Source organism: Topomyia yanbarensis, chromosome 1 (genome assembly GCF_030247195.1).
Source record: "Topomyia yanbarensis strain Yona2022 chromosome 1, ASM3024719v1, whole genome shotgun sequence".
Classification (NCBI taxonomy): domain Eukaryota; kingdom Metazoa; phylum Arthropoda; class Insecta; order Diptera; family Culicidae; genus Topomyia; species Topomyia yanbarensis.
This window is the reverse complement of record NC_080670.1, coordinates 60,958,674-60,978,805: the sequence shown is the minus strand read 5'-3', so window position 1 is coordinate 60,978,805 and position 20,132 is coordinate 60,958,674. Positions and strand designations below refer to the sequence as shown.

General features: G+C 44.1%; 2 protein-coding genes across 3 annotated transcripts in view; both read left to right on the top strand.

The window, feature by feature from the left end:
• The window catches only part of LOC131677737 (serine/threonine-protein phosphatase 4 regulatory subunit 3), a 64,669-nt gene extending 62,669 nt beyond the window's left edge, over positions 1–2,000 (top strand). For both annotated transcript variants that reach the window (XM_058957755.1, XM_058957756.1), the window contains one exon: positions 21–2,000. In XM_058957755.1, the coding sequence (XP_058813738.1) occupies positions 21–107 (87 nt within the window). In that variant the 3' untranslated portion in view covers positions 108–2,000. The remainder of the gene's footprint in view (positions 1–20) is intronic.
• A 448-nt stretch (positions 2,001–2,448) lies between these two features.
• LOC131676314 (cilia- and flagella-associated protein 36) lies at positions 2,449–19,902 on the top strand. Its single transcript, XM_058955430.1, has 4 exons — positions 2,449–2,651; positions 2,731–3,208; positions 3,284–3,452; positions 19,350–19,902. Exons 1-4 carry the CDS (start codon positions 2,549–2,551, stop codon positions 19,611–19,613), a joined length of 1,014 nt encoding a protein of 337 aa, XP_058811413.1. The 5' UTR covers positions 2,449–2,548; the 3' UTR covers positions 19,614–19,902.
• The last annotated feature ends 230 nt before the right edge of the window (positions 19,903–20,132 follow it).

Genomic DNA, 20,132 nt, shown 5'->3' with positions numbered 1-20,132 from the left:
TTTTCTTTTCAATTTGACAGGCTCTCGTGGACTACGAGGGTGATTCGGACGATGAGGACGACGACGACAGTGATAGTCCCGTACATAAGAAGGCTAGAATAGCATAGCATCGTAATTACCTCCATTACCAACTTCATCGCCACCGTCGGGATCAGCGAAACCACAACCATAACCATAGCCATCAAAAGCAGCCTGTCGCGAATTCCACTGGCGACGCTACCACTGACGACGCCAGTGAAGGCGTTCTGTTCGCTGCTACCACAGCCACACCCACAACAACCACAACATCAACGGCTGAAACAACAACAAATTATACATAAATCTTATAAATACATGTGTATCTAGAGATAATATTCGCTAATTTAACGGAGAACCAGAGGGAGGAGGAAATAGTCTAAAAAATGACAAAAAGATATCCAAAAAAGTAATTTGGCGCAGAAGTACACTCGTTTCCTTTTTTGTTTAGGAAACAGCAGAGTAAATTTGTTCAGGAGCAAAAAAACGCAAACAATTTTTAATTATTATATTGAATAATAATTGAAGCTGTAATTTAATTTAAAAAAAATGAGATAAAAAACGGATAAACTGAGTACGAATAAGTCTTATTAATATTACTACTACTAAAAATCAAACAAAAACAACATACAACTGCGACAAACTACTACTATTACTATTAATACTGCTAAGAAGTGAGGTTCAACGTAAACTTTTTGCCGCAGAACTAAATGGAAATGGTTTGGAAACAGTTGAAAACACAAACTAATCATTTTTCACAAATGCAACAGATGCTAACAATTTGGCAACAATAGGACAAATATAAAAATATAATTGTTTGGGTGAAATGATCCCGAGCAGGAACAAGCTGTTTTCCAATCGATCAAAAGCTTTTCGAAATACGTTGTTCAGTAGTAAGAAATTGAACGCATAAAGCCTACTGGAACTTGAGAAGTTCACAGGTATTTCATGTGTTTTGTGAGATCGTCACAAAGTGAAAAAAAAACTAAAAATCTGCACACTCCAGAAACACATAACATTCGGCGTGCAAGTCGAGCGACTATAGGACATATTTAAAAAAGGAAACAAGTAAAAGGCACAGGAGTTAAAACATGTTTAAATACGAAAGAACACGAAAATAAGAAAAAACAGAGCTGGAGCTAAAGTGAAGGTAAGACACAACTGTGAGAGTGTGAGTTAGCTGGAATTTCTTTTCCTCACTTTCTCGAACTGTAAACGGAGAATTTCCTCAGCATTGGAATTAAATTCTGTTATTTTGTAAAATTTGTATGTAACCAAAAATATCTGACGAAAATAGAGCACACCGATGTGGAATGACTTTTTCCTGAGATGGTCTTTAAAGTTTTTGTTTTGCCTTGCTTTGGATTAATCTGAGGGAAAGGAAAATGGAACCGTGAGCTTGCATTTGCCTTTTTCTTTGAGTTTCTTACCAAACACGATCTAATTTGCTTGACATTCGCACAGCTTTTGGATGGTATATTTCTAGGAAGTATGCTTTCCCAGACCTGTTCGGATGCGCTGTTGTCAAATATATATTGACGTCTTTCGCCTGTAAATAGTAGTTACTCAACTGTAATTAGTGCTAAGCCAAATTCTCGTAGGAAATAAAAAAAATACGAATAATCGATAAGTCGAGATGTAAATGTTTGAAGATTCAATGAAAAACAAAACATTAGACAACCAATTAATCACCGCAAGTTCTAATGACCTATCGATCTTCACTCTCTTATCGAAAGACTAGTGTCAGCAAAGAGCCTTTCCGCTTACGTTTCAGGACAAAAAATGTTCATTTCGCTTACAGACGCTGCCACGCTACTACCATTGTTTGAGTGGTGAAGAAACAATCGACAGTTGAGGGGCTCTCCGTTTGCAGAAATGACGAACAGAACAAAAGGAATTAGGAAAAAAACAACTTTTTACAGGAGTTATTAGTGAGGTGGAAAAGTGAATGAAGAAAATAATATACAAAAAAATCTTTAAAACAACACGGTTTTCATGTGATAATATTTGGTCTAGAATTGTATGACGCTGCCGAAATATCCATGAGGTTCTATTCTTGTTCACCTACTTTGCTTTTCGTTCCACTGCTTGTCTACTGCCGATAATCTCTGGGATAGATATTCAGACTTGTTCCGCATTACGACGGTTTGATCGAATCTGACTCCCGTTTGATTTTGCTGTAGTTGTTGGTAATGGAAATCACATTCGTTCAAAAAAGCGATCCGTCATAATGCAGACTAAGGTTGATTGTTGAGGGCCTGCCTCCTGCAAAGGACCTGTTGAATGCTTCGCTTGTCTTTGATATACGTCATTCCCTGTTTCTAACGCCATTGTGCGCCCTTTCATTTGGGGTGCAACCCTCCACGTTCTTCGCTCGCAGTCACGGCATCGGCAGAGTTTGCCTTGTCATCGTTACCATAGCGACCACATGTACTAAACACAGTTCCAACAGACCGGGTCAAAAAAAAGTGCCAGCAGACGTGGAACGGATTGAAAACCACTGTCGACGCTCCGCATTCGCACTGTTAGAAAAATGACCGAAGACAACTCGTGGGTTTTTGATTCCTTGGTATGTTTTCTGCACGGACCGGTTTGGAATGCACCTCTTCAAACATTCATCGAGGATAAATCGATAAGTATATTTTGCGAACAGAAACCTTCGGCAACACAATGAATAACTAATGAACTCCACATCCCTGAATTCCGATTCCATAGTTTTCGATCCAAACGTTAGCTCCGACCAGGACAACCCAGAATTCCGAAAGGTGCATGACGAGTATAAAAATCTGGTTGACTACATGCTCGGCTCGTTCATGGAGGAAATGCAAATCACGCCGGAGCAGTTCGAGTTCGCCTGTCTGGAGGGTCGGAACACAGCGGCAATGGAGCAATCGACGGCTACTGCAGGAACCGGGGAGGGTAGACCGGGTGGTGGCCACACGTTTTCCTTCCATCAAGGATTGTTCCAGCAGATTTGGGCTGCCAACGATATTCGAATCTTCATCCGCATGATGACGCAGCGCAATGTAGAAATTCAACTGCAGGCGCTGGACCTGATTGAACGACGGCAGGCTTCGATGGGTGCCGCTTCGATTGAGAAGGATGAAGACAAGGTCGAGCCGCAACCGGATGATCAGTCCACGGGAGAGGTGATTCAAGGAGGAAATGATGGCGAGCAAGCGGACATGACAGGGTGCGTGATGACTTGTCCGAAAGTGGGGCTAAATTGTTGACGTGATTTTCAACTTTGGTTATTTTTATTTGACAGTGATTTGGCTGCCGAGGTCGAAATGGAGCAAGCTATTATGAAGTCGGTAGATGAAGAAATTAAGACCGAACCATTATTTGTACCACCGCAACATGAGCCACCAAATAACGAAAGCGAAGATGTTAGCGATAAGTTTAAACGTCTCAACCTATTTTTTGTCCAGGATACGGTAAGTTTACTTCACGCAGTGCGCGACTTTGCAAAACTGGAAAGTTCCATACTATTAGGAGTTTGTCCCATAATTCATCTCAATAAAAAGATTGGAGGTATGGTGTATGGCAAATGTTTCCGTGGGCTCTAAGCATCATCCACCCATCCGTTTCACGTTTTCAACCATTCAAGGCGTAAACAAGGGCGTAAAGCATTTTTTTTTTAAATTTTGTGAAATTATCTTATAGCTTCAATACGTTATTGCGATAATTTTTCAGTTGTACCTCGGAATGTTGTTTCAAAATAACATTCCGCAATTAAGGACTAATATGTTGAATGCGGGAAAAGCGATTGTGCCAAATTGGGGAACGTTGAATTGCTTCGTACTGGATGATAATGTGCAATAATCGCCTTCGGAAAACAATTGAATTATGGTCCTGAAAATGACCCTTTCGAGGATGATCACACATAGCTGGTTGGCGCTGCAATGGCTAAAACGTGTGTACTGCTGACAAATTATTTTCTGTTGATGTTTACAAGTTAAAAATTGAAAATGGACTGAAATTGAGCTTTTTTTTACTTAAATTTATATTGATCTGATTTGGTTACATTGCCGTAAATTTTGATACATGTTAATTGATTCAGCACTTTTTACTTTTCATCTTCGTTTTACTTCTACTTTTTCTGTTTTTTTCCTGATGATATGCACTGCTTGGAGAGAATCAGTTTCAAAGTTTGGAAGTAAACCTATCCTAACTGAAATTACGTTAAAAAGTGACCTGATTAGGCCATGCTCGGATAGAGCGCATTTATTTTGAAATGTAGTAACATTTGCTATTAGTTTTTCGTGTATCGTAGCAGTATCAGTCATTTGGTGAACTGTAGATGTCCTGGGGTTCCACGGTAAGTCGAGAATCATCTTCAAAACTTTGCTCCGTTTTGCTTCTGTGTGGTACGGCGCATCGTCCCACACAGGCATAGCATACTGTACAACCGGAAAAATAATCAGCTGATAGATTGCTAGCTTGTTCCAACTAGTCAGCGCTGATCTTCTTTTGACTAAGGAATAAGGTTATTTAATAAGCAAATTACACTTGTTCAGAATTTTTTCGACGTGAGAACTGAAAAGCAGTTTCCGGTCTATGGTGAGTCCCAGGTAAATCACCTCAGAGGACCAATCAATAGCTAGTCCATTCATCACTCTTTTGCAAAAAGATCGCCAGGGTTTTCGACGCGTTGATTTTTATCTCCCAGGTTTCCATGTATCTAGCGACTGTGTCCAGATATTTTTGGATCTTTTTCGTTAGATGCTTAGTGTTCCTTCTTGCAGAGGATAGCAGTGTCGTCGGCAAAGAAGCATAGTTGACAGCCGTCGGGTAGTTGCGGAAAGTCTGATGTGTATAAATTATATGTAGTGTTGTATTGGACCAAGGATACTCCCTTGCGGGACGCCAGCTGGAATGTCGAAGCTGTTTGATAGTGCTCCATTCACACTTACGAGGAATTGTCTGTCACATAAATAGTTTTGGATAATTTTGATTAGGAAAGTTGTAGCGATATAATTTGAAGACGAGACCATCGTGCCATAATTTGTCTAATGCCTTTTCCACGTCCATTAGAGCCATAGCTGCTGATTTCGCAACGGCCTTGTTGCTGTCGATGATGTTTATCATCCCTTTCAGTTGGTGAGCTGTTGAATGCCCTTTACGGAAACCGAACTGTTCCGGAGAGAGAATGTTGTTGTTTTCAACGTGAACCATAACACGATCTAGTATAAGCCTTTCGCACAGTTTGCTTAACCAGGGGAGGAGACTAATGGGACGATAGCTTCAAGGGTTAGTTGGGTCCTTTCCTAATTAGTCTCAGGTATTATTTTAGCTATTTTCCATTGCGACGCGAAATAGTGGAGATCCAGGCATCTGTTTAGGATGTTTGCGATGTAGGTGAACGTGTTGTTGCTGAGCCTTTTCAAGGCGATATTGAAGACCGAGTCAAATCCAGGGGCCTTCATATTTTTGGAGGATATCAGTGCAGCAGCGACTTGTTCCGGTTTTATTTTATAGTTTTTTTTATAGTTGTAGGGCGGCAATCGTATCTTGTACCACTGTTTCCATGGGGCTAACTATAGAACTTCCCAGATTGTGTGAACTGAAGATCGCGTTCGCTTTTTCAACGGGAGTGACCCGCTTTATATCATTCTGAGTTAGTGTAGGAATTTGATGCGATTTTGATTTGAGAACCTTGGACACCTTCCAAAATGGACGTGAGAAAAGGTCGAGCCTCTGCACCATGTTCGCGAAATTTACGTTTTTGAGTTGAGCCATCACTTATCAATTCAGACAGTTTTGATGTCCCACATTTTTTGGACAAGTCCCCGGTCCGTTGGAATTGTCGCTTGATTTTATTTCGTTGTTTAATAATCGCTTTTGTCATTGTGTCAAGCCTAAGGAGTTCGGAGCGTTTCGTACGCATTGTCTGTCTACCTCGTTAAGAGCCACCTTCAATTTGTCGAGTGCCTGGTCAATATCTTCCACTGTTCTTAATAGTTTAGTCATGTCTAACAGTTGCTCCAATCTACGGGAGAATTCTACCCAGTTGACATTATGGAAGTCTTACCTAGTCTGTTGCGCTCTATGTTCAATGCTGTCTCCAATTTGGAGGGAAACGGGGTAATGGTCGGAACTAATGCTGTTTTCGGTTTTAGAATCGAGTCGCCCTAGGTTCGCTCTAATGTTTACAGTTTCCATATAAAAGTGACAGCTCCGAGCGAACCTAGAGCAACTCTGATTTAAAAACGAAATCAGCATAAGATCACTGATCGTGTTAGGCTGACTGATCGTATCCATGTTGGTGAGAAAGCAGTGGACAAAAAAGTTGGATCAAAATGGTGCATATATCGTATAGTATCCTAATTGCGAATCGTCAAACACCAAACAGCCATTTTTGTTCCTGCTACAATTTCTCCAAGACTCGTGCTTCGCGTTCAAGTCACAAGCGATCATACTTTTTTTTAGTGAAGTCGTGTCAATTTAGCAAGATCATTCTTTAACTTTCTGGTCGCACCCATGCCGTCACAGCATTGCTTAGTGTAATTTGCAGCAATGACAAGAAAACCTCCAGAACCAGATGCCGCTTCCACTCCTATGGCCTCGATTACGGATGTATGGTAATGGGATTATATCGTATATTTAACTGTCTTTTTGATCGCCAGAGCAACTCCACCTCCGCCCGAGTAGGTTCGATCATGTCGAACTATCGAATAATCTGGTAAACTGAAATTAGTCCCAGGTTTCAAATGGGTTCCCCATTAAAACCGCAATATCTGAATTTTGCTGTACTTAAAACTCTCCTAGCTCGATACGTTTCCGCAGCACACCGCGAGCGTTCCATAGTATTAACTTTTGCAGGTTAACAGGCATATTGAATAATAAATTGCCCTAACACTGAAATTTGTTCTTGCCTAGTACGGCATTGTTGTAAACTATCACACATCTGCGCAAAGATTGGCAGAAGATTAGCGGCGGTAAACTTGTGCGGAAGATTTTGGACCTCTGGAGGGGCACTAGATTGGGCACTCACCTGTGGTGGAGTTTTCACGATATTCACCGACGACGATGCACCGATACCGGCAAATGCCGACGGCCACGGCTTGGAAACCGTTGTGAATTGTTGACTGAAGTTCACCGGCGGGTGACGCTGGATTGATGATGCTCCTGTGTGCGGTCGCTGACTCGATTGCAGCGGGGGGAAATCACCGTCCTTGAACACCGGACCCTTGTTCGGCTTTCTGTTCGGTTAGTGATTTTGTGAGGCACTTTTACGCATTTGTATTCAGCACGTTTATCACACTGTTTGTCGGTTGATTGATGCCCTTTTCCAAAGTGAATGCATTTCCAGGCGACAGCTCCCTCGAAAAGACAATCCGACGTTAAATGTGCTAGGGCACAGTTATTGCACCTTGGTTTCATGTGACAATTTAGTGTTCCGTGTCCGAAGCTCAGGCATTGCATGCAATATGTTACGTCGCGATTTGTGCCTCGATAGGCATCCCATCGGACGACCATGCAGGAAATTGCTCGAACTGCTTTTAATGCATTCAAGCTCACTGTACCTTTTTAAAATGTATGAGATACAGACGGTCACGATATGCTATTTTGGCATCCTTTCGATTCATTGGGAAAATGGCCAACGGTTGCAATTTGTAGCGATCTTTCTGACGGCAGGATTGCAGAGTCAGGAAAATCAGCGTATGGATTCGGATCAGTTATAAAGAAAGGACACACGCGGTTATTCACTTTACGGGTTATTATTACCAAGTAAAGCGAGCGATCTGAACGCGGTAGCCGTACTTACACGAGTGATGATTCGAACTGTTTTGTTTCTCTCTCTTACTCCGTACTGTTCAAGGTAGTTCATTGGTAGGTGGTTCCTGCACACGGGGGCTACTAAAGTGGTAAACGCTGCACTGTTCTACACTCCTCCTCAACGTTTTGCCACCTCATCACAACTACTCTAAACCCGAAAACTTGCAGAAACGTCCATGTTTCTCCGGACCCAGTGGCTTCGTAGGACAGCATTCCAAAACAATATCGCCTTTTTCGCTTAGCTCTTGAATGAAGTTCTCCTTCGTACTGATATGTTTGGAGCGCCGGCTTTATCGTTCCATTTTGACGAAAGCCAAGCATCCTTGGTTGTCCTCTTTCACCACCGTGTGTTCTTCTTGGTGTTCTCCGAAATCTGCCAACAGCCGTCTTAGCCATACAGCTTCTTGACAGGAATCTGATAGTGCGACACACTCAGCCTCCATAGATGATAATGTTACACATAGTTGTCGGCGGCTAGCCCACGAGATTAAACCACCACGGTAGAAAAACACGGATCCCGAAGTTGATTTCCTGCTAACAGGATCACCTGTCCAATCAGCGTCGGAATAACCGACTAATCCTTGATTGCCAGCCCGCCTAAGCAAAGATACTAATCTTGTGTTGCTTTTAAATACCTTAAAACTCGTTTGGCAGCTGTCCAATCAGCTTCGCAGGATGCCGAAAAACTTCGACCTAAAACCGCAGTAGAGAAAGCTATATCCGGTCAGGCAATGACCGACAAATACAATAAACCGCCAACAAGGCTCCTATATTTAGTCGCATCTGTAAACACTGCACTGTTGTCGTTTACTTTTAGGAACCCATACTCCATTGGCGATCTAGCGGTCTTAGCTTCTTCCATTCCATTTTTCGTCAGCAGTTTTTCGATATAATTCTTTAAGCCAACTTGCACTTCTAGTCCCAAAAAATGACGAACTTCTCCAAGATCTGTTAGTTCAAACTCATTGTTCAAACTGTCTACCACATTTTTCACAGCTGCCTCCGACGCCCCAGCTAGCAGCATATCGTCTACATACACCAGCAAAATTATTTTGTTTCCATCCAGGGTTTTAACATACAAACATTGATCTGCACTTGATGCTTTAAACCCGAGCTTCGTGAGTTCATTGTTCAGCTTCTTGTACCTTGTGTGCCGATTGACGAAGGCCATAAATGCTTCATTTCAGACAGCACACTAACTCCTGCTCACGAACTATAGAACCGGGTTGTTGCTGCATAAAAATCTCTTCTATTGTTCTAACACCGTTGAGATACGTGGTCTTAACATCGAGGTGCCTCACGACGAGACTCTGACTTGCAGCAATGGTGAGAAACAATCTCAGACTAGTTTGGCGTGTCACCGGGGCAAAAATCTCATCGAAGTCAACACCAAATTGCTGGGTGAAGCCCTGTGCTACAACCCTGGCTTTGTATTTCACCACCTTATCCTCTTCATTGCGCTTTACTTTAAAAATCCATTTGGAGCCCACCACCCTTCGTCCTTCGGGGAGTGGTACCAACTCCCAAGTTCCACTTCGTCGATGGGAATACAGTTCCTCTTCCATAGCGTTACGCCAATCAGCACTCTTCAAAGCATTTTTGTAGTCCAATGGCTCTTGCACAGCGCAGGCTGCTATTCCTACGACGTATTCTTCAAGGAGGCGTGGATTTACTCCCTTGTTTTCCCTATTCGAACGGTGAACGACTTCTGAATCTTTCGCATCGTCATCTGATGCATCAAAATACTCGTCATTAATAAGACTATCGTTTTCCACAGCTGCGTCGCTGTCTTCTTTGAACGGCCGCAATTCAATCACGTCTTCAGGTTCTTTCTGTTCTACAGACACCGGAAATTCCACTGATGATGTTCCGTTCTGGAGTTCAATGAATCGGGCGTCCCGACTGATGGTGATAGCATCAGTTTTTTTTCTTTCTTTTTTTTATACAATAGAGAATACAATTTACGTATTAACCCAGTACACGTGCTATTAGCTATTAGATGCCAAGCTACCACACGGGGTGTACTGGGGGTGTGTCGGGCTCTCGTGGTGACGCCGCCATTAATACCGACTAAACTCCATTGGGCTCACGCGTTCATACGTCCTGTATGAGGCTTACTTGGGTGCTCTCTGTCACACCTTGATTCACTCTCTAACACTCCACATGAGGCTTACTTTTGTGCTCACCTTTTTCGTTGCTTGCGAGGCTGACTTGTGTGCTCACCATTTTCATTCCTTGCTAGACTTACTTTGTGCTAGGATCTAACATACCATATGAGGCTGACTTGGATGCTCACCCTATCACCTGGTTCACTCTCAATCGTACCACTCTATTACACCCCTGTCGCTCTCTCTGGCATCCCATGTGGGACATTTTTCTTAGGCCCCACTTCTGACATACCATGTGAGGTTTACTTGGGTGCTCACTGTTTCCATACCTTGTGAGGCTGACTTTTGTGCTCACCTCTAATATACCATGTGAGGCTGACTTTTGTGCTCACCCTTAACATACCGTGTGAGACTGACTTGGGTGCTCACCCTTTCGCTCCTCTGCCACGCCACGAGGCATCGATAGCTAACTCCCAACATACTACGCTACGACCCTCCCATCTTGGCACGAGGCAGTCCACATATACGCCTATACACTCGCTCTTCTGCCTTGCTTCGGGGTGGCTGGGTTTACCCCTTACACGGTTGCCAGTCGCTGCGCCAAACCTGCCTTAGCATGAACAGACCATTCACTCACTTTTCTGCTCTCGGCCTTTTTCGCTCCAACAAACCAATCACTATTTAGTCGTGCCCGTCGTCTGTTGCTCGGTGCGCCAAATTCCCTGTAGCTTTCATGCAATCTGGGTGGTTGCAGTCGAGACTGCGTTCCACTTCTCCACCGATTGACACCTCCGCTGAATAAGGGTATCAGGGGTTGTGTCCCAGCCGCAGACGTCAAGCATTGCTCTTCTTTTGACGTCGAAACGAGGACATACGAACAATATGTGTTCGGCAGTCATGGCAGGCGGGGACCTCCGCGTGCCCGAGTTTGTGGAGGTACAGTCGGAAGCAACCATGGCCTGACAGGAATTGTGTCAGATGGAAGTGAACTTCCCCATGGGGTCTGCCCACCCAGCTCGATATGTTAGGTATCAGCCGGTGGGTCCACCTACCAGCATCAGTCTCTCGATCAACGAATCTGTACTCCTTATGCTCCATGGAGTACCCCACGAATGTGAGCCTACGTGCCTTTCCGTCCAGTTTGCTTCTCTTAACATCGGGCACATGAACAAACGCAACGCTTCCGAAAATTCTCAGGTGTCCTCGATCTGGTTTTCGTCCCCAGCAAAGTTCATAGGGAGTCTTCTGCACTGACCTAGATGGTAATCTGTTCTGGAGATACATGGCGTAAGAAGAGCTTCACCCCAGTATCGTTAAACCTGCATCAAGAAACATGCATGTTGCCATTTCTGTGATCGACCTATTCTTTCTTTCTGCAACGCCGTTGGATTGGAGGGAATACGCGGTAGTGAACTGCGGAGTGATAACTTCCTTGTAAAATATCCGCAGTCGCTTGTTGTCGTACTCTCCTCCTCCCTCGGAACGTACAATCCGTGGTTTGCGTCCAAAGTTATTTTCAGCCCAACGAACATAATCGACTATATTCTGTGTAGCTTCCGACTTGTGTTGTAGTAAATATATAACACTGAAACGACTAAAACCATCGATGATGTGCATGACGTATCTGTTACCGCTAGGAGAGACCGTCTTCATTGGCCCGCAGAGTTCCGATATCAAGAACCTGAGTCGACTTCCTTTCGGTTACTTGAGGGAAAGGTGCTCGTGATGCCTTCCCTTCAAAACAACAGTCACTCACCTGCAAGCCGGTCGCAAGATTCTCCTTACCAAAACGCTCAACCGCCACCCAGTCGCGGTGACCTAGTCGCCGATGCCACTGATGTTGACAGTTCTCTTTATGCTGTCCCGATGACGCTTGCAACGAAGATTCGGCCTCTCGAAGGTGGTACAGTTCACCGTGACGGAAACCCGTCGTCACGACACAACCACGATTTTGCAACCTTCCTTATCGAAGTGCACTGTCAGGTTCTGCTGTGTATTTCCACTGAGATCAAGCACATACTTTCCGTATGTGCTTGATTTGCTGTGATTTGGCCAAAAAGCTCCCTTTGGCGTACACTCCAGCTTGGCGAAATTATTTGTGAGAAGGTTGATAGTCGTAGCATGTCAGCAAGCATGACAACAAAACGTGGTTGTTCAAAACTATACCAGGAAGCAGTACTAGCATGTTCTGACCAAGTATAACGCATGAATTTAAATGGACGTTTCATCGTAAAAATGGACTTTGGACAAATCCTTAGTGGAAATTAATTTAAATAAAACTATGAATCTTAGGGAATTGTTTTCGTATTTTTGTCATATTCATTTTTTAGTTACTGCAATTTGCATGCAAACTTGTTGTCAATTTTCACTACATGCATTTCGTCGCAGAATCGGCTTATTTTCTGTAATCTAGAAAAATACTCTTTTTTACGTTCTTTGAGAAATATGTGCATCGAACAGCAATTGATCAATAATCGTACAGAGAGTTTAAAGGTTTTGTAACTATGTTGCATAATATTTAAAAATACATAGTTTGAATTGGCTACTAACATCAATTCTCATAATAGCTACATTATCTAGACATCCAAACATCTTAATGCGTGCAAATCAACAAATTCCATCATTTAACTGCACACTATTTAAAATTCGATACATTATAAACGTTATTGGCATACACTGGAGCCATTAAATCTTCATTCGTGAAAATTGACTTATATTTAGATTAAAATGTTGGCCATTTTGCATCCGCCATTTTGAATTTTGAAGATCTGACATTAAAATCGTAATCTGCGCCCCAAAAAACCGTGGTATGCACCTTTGCAGGTCAATCAATATCATTTTGAACTTTTGGCCAGGTTTTTAGGGAAATCCGCCACTGTGCGCGGTACGGGCATCTTCAGCCGGGGTATCATTCACTACAACAAATCCTACCAACACAGCAAACTTTCGACTCGTATTTTCCATGTAGCCCAATTTGTTCCATTAAGCTTTGGAATCGAGAACTTCGCGTCCGTCATAATCGAAACAAAAAATTTCCGCTCGACACGCGGTGAATAAAACAAAATGGTGTCGCACAGTATTTTCTCTGCATTCAACAGCAGAAAAAATGGATGGCCTCACATAGAGTCAGAACTTTTCACTGAACTACGATCCGATCCTGCTGGGCCCATAACCTGACGGCAGGATTGCAGAGTCAGGGAAATCAGCGTATGGATTCGGATCAGTTATAAAGAAAGGACACACGCGGTTATTCACTTTACGGGTTATTATTATCAAGTAAAGCGAGCGATCTGAACGCGGTAGCGGTACTTACACGAGTGATGATTCGAACTGTTTTGTTTCTCTCTCTTACCCCGTGCTGTTCTAGGTAGTTTATTGGTAGGTGGTCCTTGCACACGGGGGGGGGGGCTACTAAAGTGGTAAACGCTGCACTGTTCCACACTTTCAGCTCAAGTTCAATGTCTTTGCCATCCATGATTGGCAAACTCCGCACGACAGCCTTGAAGGGTTTTTCCGAATCCACATCGTGCGAATAATATTCCGCTCCAGCCCAAATCAATAAACTCCGAGCTAGTTGGTACTCGTCGTTGGTATGCACCATTACTTTGATGCCGATACTACACACCTTGTACTCTGTTTTGATCCCGGCTGCAAAAAAACTCCTTCCTCGGTGAGGGTAGTGATAGCAATTTGACCACTAGTGGAGGTAGTTTGGTCTTGATTGCTTCCTCAGGTGCGTCGTCCAGTGGACCACCAGGTCGCTGGCATTCATCGCAGTCCGTCCCTGACTGCTAACGACGCTGCCGATTTCCCTTTGTGCTGAACACACAGACTCAACATCGCCGTCGAATTGAGAGCTCATGTTTTTTGGCATATTACACACTTAATTTTTTCTGCCGAGTCTCGGCTTTTTTCGCTTCTTTTACCGAAATCTCAACAGCTGAATGTCAGTAAACAATTTTTTGCCAAGATCTCAATAAAAGTTACAGACACTTTATACACAGACTAGCGAAGTGTCAAAAATTGCAGCCAAACGGACTGTCTAAAAGTGCAGCCAAACGAGCATGATGGTTTTGAGAGGGAAGGTACAAGAGGAGCCCCATGAAAAGCTTATGGGAGCTTCCGTGATGCCAGTTTACATTCATGGTTGCTAGTTTTACTGTTTTTCTCTCCGCTAGTCTGTTATATATATAGTGTCTGTAGTAAAAGTGACATTTCAGTGCTGAAACTCGGAAAATATTTCACCAAAAATCAGCAAACAAATCTCACTTTACTGAGATATCAGTTTCTAAATTTGCTGACTACACGGCTGTTGGGAAATTACCGAGCCGAATTGATTGTGTAGGGCTGGCCAAGACGAACAGCGATCACTTCGTGTACCATTTGGGAATCTCGTAATAGTACATTCGGGAATGCTTAATCTTCTGTTAAGCTTTCTAAAGAATCTTACCAAACACCCAAAAGCTCAGGTAATACTTCAACTGATAAAGCCTTGAAAAAGGCCATCCTTGAAAACGAAAAAAAGCTCTGAATAAATTGATTGATTTTCAAGATTATTATATAAAGGGTAGTGGAAAAAACTGCCTTTTCGATTTCCAATGACGACCGCTTTTCGAGGTTTTCTCAGTTGAACCTTAAAGTACATTATGAAATTCACATAGAGTTCGTAGAGAACATTCATGTTGCTCAATACTTTAATGGAACTTGAAAGCTTCCTTTGACCGCTGTAGCATCAGACGGTTCGGAAGACTACTTAAAAGAAAAAGTTAAAACAGCTCTCGCATACGAATTTTTAAATGCTTCAGTTATGTTCTTCCTCTGAGAGGTTATTCCGATCTGAGATCAGAAAGACCTCTTCATGACCTAGGAATCCTCTACCGATATTTGTTTAGATTTACACCTACATCATCGGAGAATTCCCCGGCGGCGGAATTTCAACCGAAACCCGATTTTTGGTTTCACGGCGGCGTTCTAGCCAATGGTGCTACTTTGTTGGGGCCTTCACTACTTCCTCTGCAGCTCGGAGAGTGTACAAGTTACTCGTAACCACTTTGTTGACAGCGTCCCAGATATGCATGTCCTGGCACATCTCTTCGACGATATTATTCACTGTCACACCAGGCATACCCCTTCAGACTTCTTCGAACCTAGGGCATTCGAAGATCAAGTGTTCCGGTATCTCTTGCACATTTACACACTCCGGGAAAGAGGCGACGAAGCGTGTCCAAACCGATGCAGGTACTACCGGAAGCATCCGTCCACGGACAAAAACTGCGTCATATGGAAGTTCACTTCTCCATGGTCCCTATGTACCCAAGCAGACACATTTGGGATGATCCGATGAGTCCACCTTCCTTTTCCTTTTGCATTACGTGCATTTCTCCGCTGGTAGCATTCCACATCCTCAGCCAGCGTGATGCAGAAGGGAATCATCCCGGCGATAATGCATACCGCCTCCGACGATATTATTCTGGAAGCACTCGCGACTCGTACGGCCATCAGCGGGAACGTCCTGTTCAGCTTTTCACGGTTCCGCTTGGTTTTCAGCGCAGCACCACAGGCAGGAACCCCATATCGGAGTATCGATGACGAAACAGTAGAGCAGACGTCTCCTGCTGTTTCTCAGGCTGCCTACGTTTGGCATAATTCTCGCGATTGCGTTCGTTGCCTTCGCTGACTTTCCCCAGACGTAGTCGATGTGGTTGTTGAAGCTCAACCGGTCGTCGATTATCTTTCCCAATTGCTTCAGTGCACGCGTCGATGCAAATCCCGTGCCCTCCAATGTCGATCTGTATCCGCTGAGCTGCTTTGCAGTTGCTGACCAACAACACCTCCGTCTTGTGGTGAGCTATTTACAGCTGCACCCCGTTCATCCAGCTCTCGATCGTGTCTATTGTTTGCATGACCAACAAGTGTCTCACCTATCACCATTAGTGATACTTCGTCCGCGAAACCCACGATTTTAATTTTCCTGGGCAGCCGCAGTGCTAAGACCCAATCGTACATCCCGTTCCAAAGAGTTGGACCGAGAATGGAGCCCCGAGGAACGCCCGCTGTGACTCGCATTGACTTATGCCCTTCGAATGTCTCGTACAGAAGCGCTCTGCTCTGGAAGTAGTTCTTCAGCATCTGGCATAGATAGTCGGGAACCCTCATTCTGCGCAGCGCTGCAACTATGGGTTCCCAACTGGCGCTGTTAAATGTATTCTTCACATCTATCGTGACCACAGCACAGTATCGATCTCCTCTTCGCTTATGTTTCGATGCCTTCTCAGTACTCTCGAGCACTGTCCGAATTGCATCCACTGTCGATGCTTCTTTGTGAAATCCGAACTGCATCTGGGACAGTCCGCACTCACCTATCCGGCCTATACGAGGCCATTGCCCAGTAGCTTCCATGGCTTCGGCAGCAACACTAGCTTCTGGACCTTCCACAAGTTGCCTTCATTTAGACACTTCTGCAGCACGATCCTGTACGTGTCCGGATATGCCAGGATTGCAGCTTTCAGTACCACGTTTGGTATTCCATCCGGACCGGAAGCTTTCTTTGATTTCAGGCGTTTCGATGCTTCTGCGTCGTTAGTCACTTGCCGATCGTCCGTGTTTGCTCCGTTTTCGCCATACGGTGTTGGTGGTCAGATAGTTGGATCGTGCTTGGGGAAAAGACTCTCGACGATTATCTTTAGCTTACTCGGGCACATTGCGGCTGGCGTCGTCGAGCCCTTCATTTTCGCCATCACAACTCGGTACACGTTGCCCCAGAGATTGGCGTCTACTTCTCGGCACAGCTCCTTGTGGCAATCAGACTTGCTGTCTTATCTTCCGTTTTAAAGTGGCCCTAGCATCCCGAAACACTGCCTTACACTCATCTCTATCTGGCTCCGATATTGCTCTCTGATCCCGCCTTCTGGCTCTGAGGCAAGTAGCGCAAGAGGTCTCAGTTTTCGCGGCATTGTGGCGTCACAAGCCGCCACAATTCTTGTTAGGTCAACCGCATCCACGTTCTCGGTACCGCCATTCGGCCGAAGTGCCTCAACGAAGAGGTCTTTGTTGAAGGTTTTCGTCTTCCACTTTCGCTCACCGGTCTTCCTTCTCCGTACTGCAGTAAGGTTCCGTTGACCGATACGGTAGCGAATCGCCTGGTGGTCATTATGCGTATACGTTTCGCATAATCTCCAATCCATGTTCGCCGTCAATGAAGGACTACAGAATGTGACGTCGATACTCCCTCCCGTCTCTCCGAAATGTGCTAACAGAACCTTCATTGCACAATCGTACATCTAACTTCGCTAGAGCTTTCTGCAGGATACACCCTCTTGTGTTGATTACTACCGGCTTCCAACCGATCAACTGCTCGGTTAACTGCTCCAGTATAAGGTTGAACTGCTCTACTGTCCACCTTGGAGGATCGTAACAGCTACACACGTTTATCACTTCTGGAATGGGGAATCTGCTGATAACTTGTATCGCAGCCGTTCCCGATCTATCCGCTACCCAGTTACCGTTATCAAGGGGGATTTCATACGGCTCTGCGATCAAAGTGACATTGCACATAGTTTCTGTCGTAGACTGCCATAACATTTGCTGTGCGGTGTCACAGTGATTCAGATTTATTTGGGTTATCTCCATTACCGTTGGTCTGCAGTCGCCTTCTTGTATGCGAAGCATTTAAAGCCACCCGTCTGATGGTTGTTTCCGTGCGCTGGAGTGCAAAGCAGGCCTCTGTATGCAGTCTCTCGCAAGATGGCCCGTCTCCCCGTATTTCCAGCACATCCCAGATCTATCCGGGCCTTTGTAAGCCTCTGCTAAATGTCCAAAGCCCAAACAGTTGAAGCATTTCTCCGCTTGTTTATTTACTCGTAGGACGGCTCTCAGTGGGAATCTCGACCATCCAACCGTAACTTTGCCTACCTGCAGTTCTTTGTCTGCAGCGTTTGCCGGTAAACGAATCATCGCTGTCTAAGTTCCTTCTATCTCTTTTTGAACCGGATCCTCATGTCCACCTAGCCCAGGTTACACTGCTGCTTCAGTGCACTTTTCAGCTCGTTTTTCGTCGTGATTTCATCCTTGCACACAATAACCATCTCCATGTTTAAGGCTTTAACTTCTGCCTTTTCACCCATTGATTTGGTGATAGTCTCCTGCAAGGTCGAGCTTCTAGTCGTGGAATCCTTCAGCTCCGGATCCTCTCTGACTTTCTTGAGTAGCGCTGCATACGTCGTCGCGTCATTGGTTTTGACGAGCACGGCTTCTCGCTTTGGCACCTTCTGATGAGCCGAGGGTTTTCCTTTCCTCGTCCTTGTTTTGCTGTTTCCCGTGTTTCTCCTTCTGATCCATAAAGGTACTCCAGCTTTCTCCCTATTGGGTGACGTCCTTTCCTTCGACAACAATAGCGTTCTCGAGCGTCTGCCTTTTTGGCTCGCCAGGTCTTTCTTCTCCTGGCGAGGATCTTGTCCGCTTTGGAGTCATGGGAACTGGCGTGTTCTCCACTCGTATCTGCTGCTCCCTACCCTGTTTCGGAGGGGCTAGGGGGTAGTAGCTTTATTCGACGCCAATGCTCAGCTACATCCGCCCTCCGCATTGCCGTGTCATACTCCTTCACGGCGACAGTAGCGCCTTTCGGATTCTGATGACCATTCTGATGGTAGCGCTAAATGTTTAGATGTTCGGAGCTAAATAGCTCAAGTACGCAGAGGACCCAAATGGTCCAAAGTATGCAGAAAAAGATAGAGTACAAGAGACAACTGGGAGCTAAATGAATCGAAGGATGCGCAAATAAATGGATCAAACGGACTCGGATCTAACTGTGAAAAATTTGTGAGCAATAAAAAGTGGTGCGAAAAAGTACAATCAATCCCGTGGGCAAAAAGAGCAGGAAGACGAGTAAGGAGTGTTTTTAGAGGTTAGACACGAAAATAAGATCTACTTAGTCCAATACATTAAAAGATAGGCTTAAAAAAGGTTCAAAACCCCTTTTTTAACCTTTCTTTGTACGAGATAGGCAAATGAAACGAACTAATACTTGTGTTCATAAGCAAGGTGAAGTCTCGCAAGTACAGAAGTTCTGACTACTGCTGAGATCGCAGTGAAACCCAAATGTGGTAGGACTAATAAGCCAATGCACTGCACGTTGCTATATTCCTGCATTAGGAGAAAAATGGAGATAATATCATTTTGAGTGTTAAGGACAAAAAACTATAACGTTCGAAGGTCAATGACCTGCGATTCAACTTCAATGCTTGCGGGACTTCATCCGCGATCGGTTGTTTGATTGTGAACACAAATCGTGTTTTAGATTTAGCGTCAATCTGGTGGTAAAATCGGTTCTACCAGATACTGATGAGATGAAGTACAAACGCAGATCCTTGTCTCACAAAATAGTAGTGTAATAAATTCTCCAGATACAGTATGATCGCCATTAACGTTTTTTTTTTTGCTTTCCAGGTAAACAACGACGATATGCGCACCCGACAGGAATACCTGCGGTCTCAGCGGGATAAGATTCTTCAACTGAAGAAACAGGCCCGAGCTCGCCAGCTGAACGAAACCATTAAGAAAAGTGAGCGTCCAGCTTCCGCTCAGGTAGCCCAAAAGATTCTGGAAAACGGAACGGCCGATGGTACCGCTCCGCCGGATCACACAGGTACATCACTGCAGCTACGGAAAATGCTTGCCCAACGTCTGCGAAGCGAAATTGTTGAGCAATAGATTGTACACAGAGCAAAAAGATCCGGACTATTGTGTTTGTGTTCGTTGTCTGTATGGTCATTGAACCTGTGAAATCTTTAGATACGCTGCTTTTGTGCCAGTTTGATAATCATTGCTTTACAAATTTCACACAGCTTAAGCATAAGAATGGATAAAGGCTCGGCTTGAATCCAAGGCAGATCTTGTTTCGTGAAACCTCGGTCCTTAAATTGTAATGTAGAAGTCGGATGGAAACATCTTTTAAGCCTATGCTATTAAAATGGCTTCACCATGCCGAGTTGGATTTGAAGATGATTCCAAATTATATTGCAAATAAAGTATTCAATTAATGAATCATTTAATCAACAATTCTCTTTGATTCTGGAAAGAGAAAAGAAACTAAAATAATTGTAAGGGATGGGAGGGTTGTATTGCTGGTAAGGAAATTTAAGAAAATATGTTATGTTATGTTTATTTGCAGGCTTTAACCGGTCGTACACCTGTTGGATTTTAACTACATGTCATAAGATCATACATAAG

Bases quoted from the DNA above. Each gene is read 5' to 3' on its own strand.
- LOC131676314 (XM_058955430.1), top strand. From the start codon at position 2,549: ATGACCGAAGACAACTCGTGGGTTTTTGATTCCTTGGTATGTTTTCTG. The intron at 2,652-2,730 runs GTATATTTTGCG...CCGATTCCATAG, and splicing joins CATCGAGGATAAATCGATAA to TTTTCGATCCAAACGTTAGC. The intron at 3,209-3,283 runs GTGCGTGATGAC...TTTATTTGACAG, and splicing joins GAGCAAGCGGACATGACAGG to TGATTTGGCTGCCGAGGTCG.